Genomic DNA, 15,193 nt, shown 5'->3' on the forward strand with positions numbered 1-15,193 from the left:
CAAGAGAATAAATTAGGGGAAAAAAAATAGAAAATGTCATAGCAGTAATATATGATGTCAAGAGTAACAAGTTGGAGCAAAGACATTCATCCATATGTAATTTGACAAATAACATTCTCATATGTACGAGAGCCCATAAATCAACTTTTAACCAACTTCTCAAAAGGCGCTATATTTTGACTGTGAAATGTACATTTTGACCTTACGTCAAAAAAAAACAAAAACAAAAAAAAAAACAAAACAATGAAGTTGATGGTCCACGTTTGCCCATTTCGAATGGTCAGTGTGAAGATTTTGAACAAGCCAAACCATTGAAAATGTAGACTAGGCATCTGGATATAAAAACGTGTGTTCTCAGTAGGTACTACGTAACAACCGAATCCTTTCAGATTTATGCAAATGTTCCCTAGATGAGTCACCTGACCAAACATTGTTGGCCCATGGTTACCTAGAGCATATTACAGAAAGAATGTGTAATTACCACCCTTTGCCTTAGAATGCACACAATGCTCCAGAACTGCTACTTCCCTGTGGGAGTCAGTCATAATGAGCACAGAAACATTACATAGGAACAACTGACGCAGAAAGACGACTCCAAGAAAGCTAAAGCCCCAGAAAGAAGAAAGAATACGTCATGAAAACTAAAGCCCACATTCTAATGTTAATGGAATTTCAAAGAGACAGAATTCAATTTAAAATCTTGACATCCAACACCCTCCCCCTGCCAATGTCCTCTTCTTCAAAGAGGGGCTGAGACAGCCTTATTAGCTTTACGCATGTTCCTCATCAAACTTTTGTCTGAGGAAGGACATTAAAAGCGGAAGAATGGGAAGAGGAAAAGCAAAAGTGTGGGCTGTCAGGTGGGAAATTCAGTTAAACGTGCTGCGTAGTGAAGGTCCTGACTCACTAGCACAGATGGCAACACTGGGTATTTACTGGCAGACATGCCACAGGCAGCACTATGGAACCAGAGATGTTAGCTGTAAGCAGAGTAAGCAGTGTAAGCAGTAGCTTAGGCTCTCAGCCACCAAGGGATATGAATGCAGGATTGTATTCATTTTATTTCCCCCTCAGTGGATTTTCTTGGCCAATCCCCACCCACCTCTCACCCAGCTCTCCTCTATTATACAACAAGCACTAACCAATCACTGAGAATGCTTCCTTGGAGACATGTGAAGTCAGCGTGGCACACTTTGGAGGAATGCACTATCCACACTCTTCTACATACATGAGCTCACAGACAACCACAAATGGTTTAGAATAGAAAAAACAAGGAGGGGCATAGAAGCCTTTATTATCGCCACATATACATTTCAGCACAGTGGAATTATTTTCTTCACATACCCCAACTGAGGAGGTTGGGTTCAGAGTGCAGGGGCAACTATGATACAGCACCCCTGGAGCTGGAAGGGTTGAGGGCCTTGCTCAAGGGCCCAGCAGTGGACCTTAAACCCCGATCCTCCGATCAACAACCCAGAGCCTTAACCAGTTGTACCACCACTGCCAGTGGTTAGTGTCACTGTTATTTATAGAGGGAGAGTTTGCCATTTCTCCCAGAGATCACAGCCAATTTTGCTTCCTTGAACTCCCCACCATTTCTGTGTGACATCACTGGGATTCAAACTAGTAATCTGTGTGTGTAGTATAGCGAAGACTTTTCCATTGTACCACTTGGCAGCCTGGGAATTTAAATCACGAGATGCTTCTCCGTTTCATAAGCACTTCTGGGTAAGGGTCAAAGGTTGAGTCAACTGTTTGGACACATTAATCCAATTTTATAGATTTAACCTCTCTTCATAAAATAGAATCGGAAAATAAAACCGTTAATAATTCGTTAATATTCGTTAATGATTAATTAGTTACCATGGAAGTGAATTTAGCATAAACTAAATCAGGATATCATCATCATATAAATCATTGAATTTATATGCTATGTTTTTTAATAGTTAGTCTATTTCTTTTCCTCATACAGCTAATCTCTCTTTTCTACAACAAAAAAAAAATTAAAGGACATTTTTAACACTGACAAGACAGAGAAAAACATTTCACTGCATATCTTACTGTGTATAATTGTGTATGTGACAAAATTTAAATTTAAACATTTTATATATCAACTAACTAACCCATTGTGCTTTCTGCATGAATCATTGTCTGTATGTGTCTTTTAAGACGTATTGCTCACCTCTACAGAATGTACTCTAAATAAAACAGTGTAGCCAGAAGGGAGAAGAAAGGGTCCAATCTACATCAGTCATGGCTCAGAACAATAGTTAAAGGTAACGGAAGAGGAAATGACTAACCCTGATATTTCTCACTGGTTTCCCAATGAAGCCATGACAATACCACTGACTCAAACTAATCCCAAAGCTATTAAGGTGAAATCCAACACCACTATCCAGCCATATTAGACTTGAAAGCTTGAAACAAAATCATATTATATATAGATTTTCTAACAGATCATGCATTTCACACATTTGATAAGAATCCTTTATCCATAAACATCTCAGGTTCTGTCTTTCTCCAAGTGCTCTATCCTGACATGGTGAGTTAATGCCCCAGCACAGTGATCCGGCCATCTTTCAGGTCCTTGTCATTTGACAATATGTGCACTTCTCCTGGCAATGTCATCAATTTCTAGCAGAGACTTTCTCACGCTGCAGGCTAAAAGCAGTGTTATTTTTTTTTTTTGCAGAGGATCGGTTTTATCTTGCAGTTTGCCCACAACTGAAGGCTAAGTGATGTATCTAACTCCTAACTCACAGTCAAAACACTGCGCTACCACCTGGACATGAGGATTGATAAAGTGTCCTGTTTCATCTCTACCCTGGTGCACTTACTGTACAGTAGGTGAAGGAGTGAGACCTCAGCAAAGAGCACAAATCCTTCAAGACCTAATCAGGAATCTGTGCAATTAGTAAAACTATTCTTCTTGTTGAGAAGCCAGTCAGATAAGCTGGCTTAAGTACTGTTGCTGCCTGATTGTTTCAGTTCTCCGTAACTTCAAATGTTCTGAAAAAATAGATACGTTTCTTTCTTCTTAAGTCCTAGGGAAAGACCATAATTGCAATACTATAGTTAAACTATAACATTGGGACAGCAAACTTGCTATATATATTTGGTACAAACTGGCAAAAAGGCATCTCATCAGTAGTAATAGCTTCAGTAAATCCGTAACTTTAAAGTATGAGACGAGGAATTTTGCAGTTTTTACTTGCAGCTTTTCTTCTTCGCAGCAATTGCAGACAGAATGAGCAAAGGGCTGACAGACTCACAGGTTGGAAAAAGGAAAAGAGAAACTCAAATAGGAGGAAAAGAGATAAAGAAGAATGAAATAGATGGGTACACTCTTCTGGGCTGGCAGATGCCGAGAGGATTGCACGCTGCACAAGGGCCATGTCGCTGGCATGAAAAGATTTCACTGAACTTCTTTCAAAGAGTCATCCTGCCTTATCTGACAGATCTGTGGCAAGAATCGGTAGAAGCTTAGAAGGAAAAGAAGTGTGTATTCATGAGTGTGAAATCACTGCAGTCTTCCTTCCACAAACAGGGAAAAGATGACTGATTCATTTTGCTCTCATTTTTCTAAATTGAAGACTTCACCTACAACAGTACAAACACGCATCAACTGTAAATTACTGATAACCAAAACAATGTGAGTGATTTATATGGCAGGAAAAATCAAACCTATACTAAAGCTGACTGGAATACCTGCTACAAACTGTATTCCTTAAACTAGGTCAGTATTCTCTAGGTTCTTATACTTAGTCCTATAATGATCTGGATCAGGGGTTCAGATCAAATCGCTGCCTACAACATTTCTGAGAGACCAGGTTAAGCCAGTAACTGATCATTTACTGTACATTTGCTCATTCTACTTTACAATTGAGACAGGATACAGACAGAAAGTTAGGGGGAAGTGGTGTTCTCAGGGACCCAACAGTGTGCAGGATGGAAGTGCTGCCATTTCAGATCAGTAGATTACCACCCTGACCCCTGAGCCCTGAGCCAACACAATTTGTTTTTAATAACATTAGGTTTATTCGGTTAAAATTTGAAGAGGTCCAGGCACAGAAAACATGACTAAACTGCAAAAACGTTCACCTCATCTTGAATGTATTCACAATAATCTAGTTTTCAAATCTAAGATTATTATTATTACCTATTTCTAGAGATAGTCATTAATTTGTAGAAGAAGCAAAATCGATCTGTTAATAAAAATAGTATTAATAGTCAAAAGCACCTAAAATAGACTTAATAATCTTATATTTGGTTAATTATAATCTTATAATAAGAAATAGCATATAAATTTGACTAGATTTATATGCTATTTCTTATTAATAATAAACCAAATATCTGTTACAATGGATGCGACAATGGTTTATGTATAGAAAACTGAACTACAGAGGTTTTTTCTTCCTCCATACTTTGATTAGTTCTGCTACAATTTTGTAAGAGCTTGGTTCAATCCTGATGTAATACTTTCCACATACAGATGTGATGCACCCGTTGATGAGTTTTTATTATAGCTATGACACGCTACATTTCAAGAATCGTTCCTTTACAAATCCAAATAATTCCAAAGGGATTACAAACCTTTTCCCATTTCCTGTCACTGATACTTTAAGCGTTGTCACTGTGCTCGTGTTCCAGGGCTCATGAATACTCATTCCACTACTTGATAATTATGTTCCTTATTATATACACATATATCTAGCAAACTGCTAATCCACTGACACGAATGTTGTGAAATGTTCTGCGAGACGTACCCGCAGTTTACCCAGGCGATGGTCCCTTGGCCTTTCACAGCTTGGGCTACATCAGTCAGCAGCTTCAGTTGAACATCGCCGGATGTAGCTGAGGTAAAAATAAAAATAAAATTGGAGCAAGGCCTTTTATACAGAAACTATTACAACATATGAGACACACTGCAATATAGTCCCAACATTTTGTACTTTTTCCTCCTTTATTTCTTTCTCTTTAAGCAAAGCCAAAAGTAAACGTATTCCTAAAGGTTTGGCATTAAGAGTATTTAGCAGACAGCCGTATACAAAGCAACATTCAGACTTGTTTTGTAGTCTCTGATAAAAAACATATTTTTGTGCTAGTAAGTAGTGGCCAATATCCAAAAACACTATGAAGCTACAAGACAGGAACAACAGGTTATACAGTGAAGCAACAAAAAAAGTACACAGTGAAGCATGGTGAAGAATTCCTTCCTCAACTTTGAAAATTAAAAGGCCTAAATACAGCATTCCCATTCCTACGTATATTACTAACTATTTAATAGGCTCTCTTGTGAGTCTTAGCTCAGCTACTCTGCAAAGTTAAAGCTAATGGAAACATCCGACAGGGGGAACTAAAAGCGTGTGTGTGTATTGTGTACATGTGTGTATTCTGAGAGTTTCAAACCAAAGCTTTGGAGAATGAGCAGATGACTCGGCCATCAATCAAATGCTCTGTTCGATACTCCAGAGTCTTACCCAATGACCTCACATGGCAGAAATGGGCCATGAATTATGAAACCAATATATCTGGAGCAGTGAGGTCTTGGGAGACCTGTCTACTGTGTATAAAAATGAGGCTGTTTACGGACCAGGAAACCACACATCATCACACACGGCACCGTGCATCCCTCCACCAACAAGTTACAAATTAGAGATGGGTTTGTAGAGGTGTGAGAGCAGTGTTAACGTTTGCACTGGAGTATGTTGTGTTTTTTTCCCACATTATCCGAACTCCTCAAACATTTTAGTGACAAACAGATTATTATTGTTCTTCTCAGGTTTTTGGTACTACTGAAGGAAAGGAAAAGTGCACATTCAGAAACTCTCTACACTAGATGATTTGTAAATGTGTATGAGCATCACCATGGCTGAGTAGATTATATTTAATAACGTAGGTTCGACACTCACCTGTCTTAGTGTACAGAACAAGGACGTTGGTTCTTGTCCTGAGCAATTTTTTGAAGTCCTTATGGTCACTGACTCGCTCTATTAATGGGGACACTTTCACTGCCTGCAGTGTGGCTACAACCACAACCTGAGAGAGACAGAGCAACAGAGAGGAGAAAATCATTGTCATTTTTCAGCGTCGCAGCAAAGTCTCACAGGCACTTCAGGACATCGTTTCCAGCTGTGTGCCTGACAACGCAACGATGGTATCAGGTTCAAAATCACAACAGAGTCAAACTGTGTTTAGCAGTGCTAGCCTGAAAAACAACAGCAATTACAGAGAAGATAAAAGCATACACTTTCACAAATAGAGCTTTATTAATAATATTCAACTGCTGGGTAGATTCAAAAGATACACTGCTCCTTTCCAGATGCTTCACTGCTGGAAAACAATAAAATAGCTTGCTTCCAGTTCCTGCTCTGCTTTTTTGATTACACCAGAGCACTGCTGGCTGCTCGCATCTGACTGTTCAGAAGGTGAGGATACATTTTCTATAAACAGCAGTTGTGTTCTATGACGTTGTCTTACACAGGAAATACATGTCTTACGAACAAGTGCATTCAATTTTACAGTGAGATTATTTTTTATCTAGCAGTTTCTGGACGTAGTCTCCACTGTCAGTGTTCTGTAATGGTCAGAGATAAAGCTGTAACTTTTTCTCACAAAGTCATCAGAACAACCTTCTTTGCACTTCTGCTTCTTTAGCGTAACTCAAATAAAACTACTGGGGTGGTGGCATTAACTCCCCTTTTGCATCATGATGCATTACTTCAACAAGTTGCTGATAATTTTACTATATCAGCATCATTGTGTGTTGTTCCATATTTGTCAACTTAGTGAACTCCAACAGACTCCAGTAACATTTCTGAGCATTCCTTTGAATTAAACAGCCTAGATACAGACACACGGAGAGACAGACAGAGATAGACAAACAGATAGATAGCTAGACAGACAGCTAGACAGACAGCTAGACAGAGACAGACAGACAGACAGACAGACAGACAGACAGATAGACAGACAGACAGACAGATAGCTAGATAGAAAGACAAACAGCCAGACAGCCTGCCAGCCTGACAGATAGATAGACGTAGATAGACAGACAGACAGACAGACAGACTGAGACAGGTAGATAGATAAACAGACAGACTGACAGACAGGTAGACAGATAAACAGAGAGACAGACAGAAAGATTTACAGAATGATAGATGTACAGATACACAGACAGACAGATAGATAGATAAACAAACAGACAGACAGACAGACAGACAGACAGACAGAGAGACAGACAGAAAGACATTATTGTTACTGCTAAGGAAATGATTTTACAGCAGCATAATAAATTAATGAATAATTAATAAATAATTAATTATAAATGAATACAATTCATTAGTTAATAAATCTAAAAACAAATACAGATCTACGAAAAATCACAATGGATATTAAACAATTGTCAGCCAATTATTAAACATTGTCTCAAAGCTGCTTTACAGAACATAAACATACAACAAAATGTTATTATAAAGAATAATATAAAGATGAATAAAATTCAAGATTAATATTAGATATATTTAAATGTGTATGTATTTATCCCCAATGAGCCAGTCTGAGGTGACTCAGGCAGCAGTAGCAAGGGAAAAACTCCCTTAGATGGTAAAGGAAGAAACCTTGAGAGGAACCAGACACAAAGCCATTTTTGAAAGAATTATGTTACATTGAGAGATAGATAAGTATAAGCATTTTGTTAGCCAGTGTACAGTAGTGCAGGCCAGACTGATAACCACGGCAGACGAAGAAGCACTAGGAACACAGGTTACTTCAGACTCATCAGCAAATACATCACCTGTGAGGAAAATGAGGTGCAGGAGACATAATGCAGTAGACCGAAACTTCAGGACCATAAATTAGCATCCTCCTTTACAATCTCTAGATCATTCTACATCAGCTTATGATTGTAGGAGTTCTACACAAAAAGGAATAAGCCAAAAAAAAAAAACTAAGGGAGAAGCAGGCAACGTCTCAGTGACACTGTCTGAGCCTCTAACACATGCTCAACAGCACCCATTAAACCCTGCTTAATGAAGGACACGCTTCTCTAGCACAACCGTTGACTTTTGACAGCTGTTCGGATTAACTGCCTGAAAAAATTGGATTAGAGTTCAGTGTGGAGGGGAAGGGCTGCACCGAGGGTCGGTATGAGGGCTGATTTTCATTTCAGCAATATAAACTCGCAGATGTGCCATTCAAATTTCATGCCATGAACATCTGACATACTGACTGAACGCAGGACACATGAGAATCAGTTCAGATGCAATGCCGGTGTCAGGACTCACTGGGGAAATCTGGAAAATAAATAGACCTAATGCATCGCTAGTATGTACTAATTATTGCAACCTAGAAATGAAAATAATAAAAAATTGATATATAAAAAAATATATATATATATTTTATCCCCCTCTATACAATTCTCCCCTACAATGCTGCGCTCACACATACAGCGACTCACAGCAACAAATAAACCAGAGATTATTCACTTTCAATGAGTGTTGGTGATTTACGGTTCGAGGATAGATGTGGGTATGAGTAGAGAACGATGTGACAGAGTTGAGAAAAGTTCAACTCTATGTAAATATGGTGTAAAATTGTTCAGACACTGCTTCTCCATCTCCTATGATATGATGTTGATATACAGTACTCTGATGGATTTTACACGCAAACACCAAAAAAGGATAGGGACTCTTTGTAGCACAGCTAGCGACTGCGTGAACGTAGCATTGGTTGTAGTTCACATAAGAATACTAAGCAAAGAGTAATTTGCTAATGAAAATATAGCGAGGAAAATAAAAAGCCCAAAACAATGCTTTCCATTCACAGAAGCCGTTATGACGTGTGAAATCATTACACTATGTCTCACTAATGGCTACAGACGTTTAATCCTGATGGCTGGTGATTCAACAAACGTTAATGCAAGGAAAAATCCAGCAGGAATATTTAAGAATGTTGTTATCAGTGACAACCAAGCATGTCACCTGTGAGATTCAGGGGATCAATGAATCACTGCCGTGGCAGGGATGTCGACGGCGGTGGTGTTACAGACGCAGACTCGCTGATGAGCTTAGTCCTGCCTGGTGACAGATTTGAGACAAGCTCCATCTTCTCGCTCATTAAAAAGCATGCGCATCCTCACAGCTCCACGGAGAGACGAGCCCGGGGCAAATCACCTCCAAATTGGCTGCATTCGACAGACCGTTCTCAGATGAGCTCTATAGACTCATTACATTTAAAAAGAAATGTCATTAGCAAATGTTGCCACACACGGAGACCTGCGGGACATCCTGCGAGGCTCGTTTTACATAAATTACAGACTACTTTCCAGATCTTAAACACATACAAGAGATTTGCAAGCTGTAGTGAGCTCGACAGATGTGCCAACATTCCTAAGAAGTAAACTTGCACTGATGTTTAACTCATATTATCTGTGGAAATGATTGAATTTGTAAGCAACTGGAGTTAATGAGCATACAAGCGTGTAAAACGAATGGCAGTGCTTGTCCGGTACACAGTCTGGTCCATGTCAGATATAATAATAACTGATATGATAACTGTGTTTAGCGTTAGTGAATAATGTAGACTGTTATTAAATGGCTTTCTGTTGGGCATCAGAATACAGACCAGGATCTAAACAAAATGTTCTGCACAATTTTATTACTAACATGAAAGAAAAACATCAGAGAGAGCAAACCATTTGAAACACAATCTGCTGTAGACGGTATACTGAAAGTAAAATGCCTAATAAAACACACCGCACTCGTTCTATGCCTTATTATCCGGAAATAAAAAGCACAGTCCACCTTTTTCTATACGGCTAGCTACATCTATATCAATTTGTCCCATTCAGGATCAACAGATCCAGCCAGACTTTAGAGAAAGTTTTTGCAGCTACGACAAACAAATTCTTCTGTGTGAGACCCTTCGGTGTCTCTGCTTTTCCGGCTTGGATTTGACTACTGTTTTATCTTGAAAAGCAGCAATGTTTCAGTTTCAGGTGTTCGCTAAATCGGGGCATTAAAAAAATCCTAATTACTAAACCATAGTTGCTGACTCATAGTGGTCGTGGTGTGAGTGCTTGTCAGAGCTGCAGTCCTGCCCCAGGCACACAACATTGATTAAACGATGGGGCGACAGTTCAACACTCAGCAGGATGGAGTCATAGAGGAGATGACAGCATGGGGTAATTAGAGCAAACGACAAATCTCTGCAGCAGGTGAATCATATCAGCTCTTCACGGGACATCAATGATGCCCCAACAAAAAAAAGCCATGCCTCAGAATTTCTTTCGAGGGAGCTGAGTGTTTGCAGCCAGATGTGCGGAGGTCATAAAGCCAGCTATTGGAAATGTAGCAAACGATTTTCCAACTGGAAACTGTATTGCAAATCTATAATTTACAAGCAGTTATTTGCTGCTTGCGAAAAAGAAAACTCACAAAACTGCTCTATCTAAACACCTCGGATCCTGAGGACCGTTCGGAAAATAAAGACGCTCAGACGCGATAGCCAGAACCACGTCATGTCACGTCAAATTTGTAAACAGCATCTTTTCTTCACAAGCTAAGTAGAGACCTGACAGAGAGGGGGAAAAAAAATGGTAGGCCCATTACTGTCTGGCGATCGCCATGCCTCGTACCAGTCACAAAGGGAACCCATTTGCTTTTCACCAAGCAGCCTTGTTCAATGTGGGCATTATCCTAATGATGCTGCTGCTGCTTTCACAAGGCTGTCAATGTTATAACAATCCACAAAGCAGTACAAAAGGAGAGTCCTGATCGCATCCTGTCGATCGATGCAAAGTGGAACAAACAGACTGGATGTGCTGCGTGCTGTGCAGCACTAATCACACACTGTTTGGAGAAAGTATGAATTATACTGAAAGATACATACACTGACAAAAACAATAGAAGTGGATTGTCTGTCTGACTTGCCTTTTACTCATTGCTTCAGTAGTCAGCATACTGTTATTGCAATTCCTGGTAGATCTGGCTAGGTTTACATTGTTTATGTAGAATTTTCCTTCCTTGAACCCCGATAAGGAATTTCACTGATTATTAACATAAAACAAACAAACATACCCTTCACGGCTCTCACATAAACAGGACACAAAATACAAGAGGAAAGAAAAAAACAAGTCTGTAAAATTCTGCCAGGAGGAACCGATCTGTGAAACCTGCCAAATTTTTCTCTCTGAAAAAAGTAATCAAAAGACAAAGTGCCATTTCAAATGCACAAATGAATCTCTGAGACAAAATACAGTACGGTGAGAAAACCTCACACCACTAATGTTATCCATGTACAGACTCAGAGAGGAAAAACACATTTATCCCTTGAGTTAATGTACAGAGTTAAGAGAGTTAACCAATAACAGAGTTATGTAGGTAGGAAGCCCAACAAAAACTCATGGAGTTCTTTCTATGTTGTATAAACAAATCCAAGATAACATGATGTATGTCAGATTTACTCGTTAACATTATTACACATGTGGTGATTTGGTTCTCTGAATGCACCTGAACACTTTTTTTAATAAACCATGTTTTTCTTGCAATGGCAAGATTTAGTGGGATGAATAAGCATGCTTCTGCTTGAACAAGACAATACATGATCCAATCCAGCTACAAAACCTGATACTGGTGCATACCTTTTCATTGGTGCTACTACTTCCTAAGACTTAGAAACGTACAGATATATTTCAGTTAAAGCACTTGGTTTGTGCAGTCTGTATATCAAACATATTACACACCTTTCTATAGACGAACATATCTATACAATTAAACGATGAAAGGAAAATATGTCAAAATACTTCTGTTTGATCAGCCAAGGACGCTGTGATCCCATGTGCCCCCTGTACGTCCAGTATGACAAAGCTGCTTACTGGATGGCAACCAATTTTCAGCATGAAGCGATGCACTGATTCAGCACAAACTAACTGACATTTTGTCAAACACACCTCTCTTTTTTCTGATTAATGTGGCAAACAACTTGGTCAGGGAGGGGCTTTGGCTCTGCCTCCAACAATACGCTGCAACCTGGAGATAAATTATAGGCACAGTTGGAGAATGAGCCAGGCTTTACATGCTCAATGGAAAAAAAAGACTGTGCTGAGTAAAAAGACAGTGACCACCACTGGTAGTGGTCCTTATGTTTATATGAGTAATGGAGCTGAAAGCATGAGGGGCATGCAGACCCTATTCCTATAGAGGTGGTAATGGTAGTGGTGGCGAGGATCTGGATATTGCTTTTACTTGCAGGAGCAGTAAAGACAAATACAAAGGCACTAGAGTATACAACCCAGCTACTGTTTGAGCTCACATCTTGCCCTCTGCTCGAAGGTAGCACCTTTGTTTGCAATGGCTGATACAAAACAGGATGTGAGAAAGGAAATAGCCTGGAGAACAGGAGCAGAATGACGTGGCCAGGCAGTTCTCACAAAGCAGGATTATAAAAAGGATAATAATAATCATTTTAATTGCTCTACATCTGCATAAATATTAATATCAATAAATCTGTAAGAACAATGTCACACTAATGACATTTAGCTTGATCCATCAAACAACAGTAATGTGGCATACTGTTCAGTAGGAGAGCATCAGTCTGAAAGGTGACAGATTTTCCCTTTACTCTCACACAGTCCAGTAGTTTTCTCAGTAACGTAAATATGAGCAGAATGACGTGGCAAGGCAGTTCCCACAATGCAGTATAATAATACTACTACTACTACTAATAATAATAATAATAATAATAATAATAATATTTTAATGTCAAAAACCTGTAGAGGTTTTAGTCATTAGATCTGTAAGCACAAATGTAACACTAATAATAATTATAATAATAATGATATTTTAATGTCAACAATAACTAATAATAATAATAATAATAATATTATCATCATCATTTTAATTCCTCTACACCTGTAGAAGTTTGTCATTGGATCTATAAGCACAAATGTCACACTAATGATAGTGACATTTTAATGTCAATAATAATAATAATTATTCATAATTATTATTGTTACTTTATTAATAGTTCAAATTATTATTATTATTATTATTATTTTAATTCCTCTACACCTGTGGAGGTTTTAGTCATTAGATATGTAAGCACAAATGTCAAACTAAAGTGTTAAAGTGTTCAGTATGAGAGCATCAGTCTAAAAAGTGACAGATTCTCCCTTTACTCTCACACAGTCCAGTAGTTCTCTCAGTAACATAAAGACTACAGGAAAACGTAAATCATCGAAATGAAAGACGTGGTGATGTATTTAGATATCAGTGTCACATGACCATGTCCCTGTGGCCAATACTGTGCCTGTCCGTGTGACTGGCCTATAGCTAAGAGCTAGAGCTAAATCAACAGGCTATTTTTCTCATACTAACACACGCAGTGCACGAAGGAAAAATGCGGCCACACCGTAAATCTCAGCATTTGGTAAAGAGCTCCCTGTTTTTCACGCACGCACTCGGGTCTCATTGGCAATTTGCAACCTTCTAAAGCATGCAATAATCATATCCATAGATGAATCCATACACATTAGTCACTGTGTTTAATTTCCAGCGGTCACATTGATTGTAAGGTCTCAAGTTCAGCCCCCAATGCGCTCGCGCTCTATCTCTCTCTCATTACCTTTCAACTTCAGCTGCAGCCTCAGACACCAGTCCCATATTTACACCTCGAGCAAAATACAACATGAACTGACACGCCACACAATTCTCACAAAAAAAAAAATCTAAACACGACAGACGGCTTTATATTACTCACCATACATAGGAATATATACATTTCAACCTCTCTCCTGCGTCTCCCGTATCTGCTCCAAGAAGCCATGATGCCGCTGCCACGTCTGGTTGCGCATGCGCATTTTGCTTTCCTCGAAGAACCGTGGAGAGAGCCTAGGATTCGCGGAAATGTAGTTTTTCTTAGTGACTACAGGTTTGATTTTCCGTGAATCAAATTTCCCCGACGAGAATACTGTTATCTGACAGCTTTATATATTTAGATATTAAATTTTTTAGGTCTTTTTTTTTAATTCTCTGACTTTTAAAATGTTAAAATATCCTAAAGTTTTCCTTTTAGATGTATTAGGTTAGAAATATTGACCTATATCAATCAATATTTTTACACAAACCTTTATAATATAGTCCTAAATTAGTCATGAACGTAAGACTATTATTAAAACACCCCAAACAGTTAATCAATTGCCATGGAAACTCATGGATTCATAGGCGCAAACTATCTGGCTTGCGTAGGGGGGGGTATGATCTAACAAAATACTTTTTTACTTACGCAAACGTTTTTGTTTGATGACATGACATTCAGATGCATGTACTATGGTGTATAAAAGACATTTAGCATTTTGTCATTGAGCTCCGACGATAGATACGCGATATAATGTTACGTATACTCGGTTGTCCCCCTTTCGGTTTGAATTTGAACTGCTCTTATAGTAGCCTGCGCTCGCGAGCCCACACAGCGCAGTAAAGCAGCTGCAGGTATATCGGTGAGACTCGCGCACAGCAAAGGGATACACTGTTCAGCATCTAAAGCCCGGACAGCGCTCGTGCACCCTGCTGAAGCACTGAAGGTAAAAAAGCGCATCATTTATTCACAACAATCTCAATTGATGAGTCTGGGGGAAACTCTTATCCACAGCAGTTGCTTTGTGTAACTAACTTCTTCAGGGTTCAGAGTCATATTGCATAAAGTATATAGTGAATAGCTGAAACAAATAAAGCTGTGCATTCTTTAAAGAGCACGAATAGATTGAAGTGAAATAAATAAATAAATAAATAAATAAATAAATAAATAAATAAATAAACGAGACAGCATGATCTTAAAGGGCTGTTAATCTCTGTCTTTGTGGACTTTTTCCCCCTCGCACATGGCTTAGTTAGGGCTGTATGCTGTTGTTTATAACAATGCCATCAATTATTAAAGTTTCTTGCAGGATTTTTCTCTGCATTACAGCATCCCTGCTTTCAGATTAAATCCTATTCCCCTGCTAAAGTAATTAGTCTTCTTTAACAATGCTAGAAAGGTTCAGGCGAATGCAGACAGCCTTTCTTTTATCCCCTTACAGATTTACTTGCCTCTCACGTTTCGTCCTGAGATCAGAGGAGGTTTTGGGTTGTTGTTTTTTGCGCACACGTTTCCAAATGCAGTTTTGCGTAATCAGTGCGCACAGATTATCCGAAGAAAT

The 15,193-nt window shown here is 38.9% G+C and overlaps 2 protein-coding genes across 6 annotated transcripts in view; one reads left to right on the plus strand and one right to left on the minus strand.

Annotated features, from left to right (window-relative positions):
• The window catches only part of pdia5 (protein disulfide isomerase family A, member 5), a 43,683-nt gene extending 29,778 nt beyond the window's left edge, over positions 1-13,905 (minus strand). The window contains exons 1-3 of the mRNA XM_027164613.2: positions 13,756-13,905; positions 5,913-6,039; positions 4,767-4,854 (exon numbers count right to left, since the gene is read on the minus strand). Coding sequence (XP_027020414.1) covers positions 4,767-4,854; positions 5,913-6,039; positions 13,756-13,821 — 281 coding nt within the window. The 5' untranslated portion in view covers positions 13,822-13,905. The remainder of the gene's footprint in view (positions 1-4,766; positions 4,855-5,912; positions 6,040-13,755) is intronic.
• A 546-nt stretch (positions 13,906-14,451) lies between these two features.
• sema5ba (sema domain, seven thrombospondin repeats (type 1 and type 1-like), transmembrane domain (TM) and short cytoplasmic domain, (semaphorin) 5Ba) overlaps positions 14,452-15,193 on the plus strand; it is a 90,709-nt gene continuing 89,967 nt past the window's right edge. For all 5 annotated transcript variants that reach the window (XR_003443363.2, XM_027164510.2, XM_027164509.2 and 2 more), the window contains exon 1: positions 14,452-14,578. The gene's annotated coding sequence lies outside the window, so the exon portion shown is untranslated. The remainder of the gene's footprint in view (positions 14,579-15,193) is intronic.

Source organism: Tachysurus fulvidraco, chromosome 6 (assembly GCF_022655615.1).
Source record: "Tachysurus fulvidraco isolate hzauxx_2018 chromosome 6, HZAU_PFXX_2.0, whole genome shotgun sequence".
Classification (NCBI taxonomy): domain Eukaryota; kingdom Metazoa; phylum Chordata; class Actinopteri; order Siluriformes; family Bagridae; genus Tachysurus; species Tachysurus fulvidraco.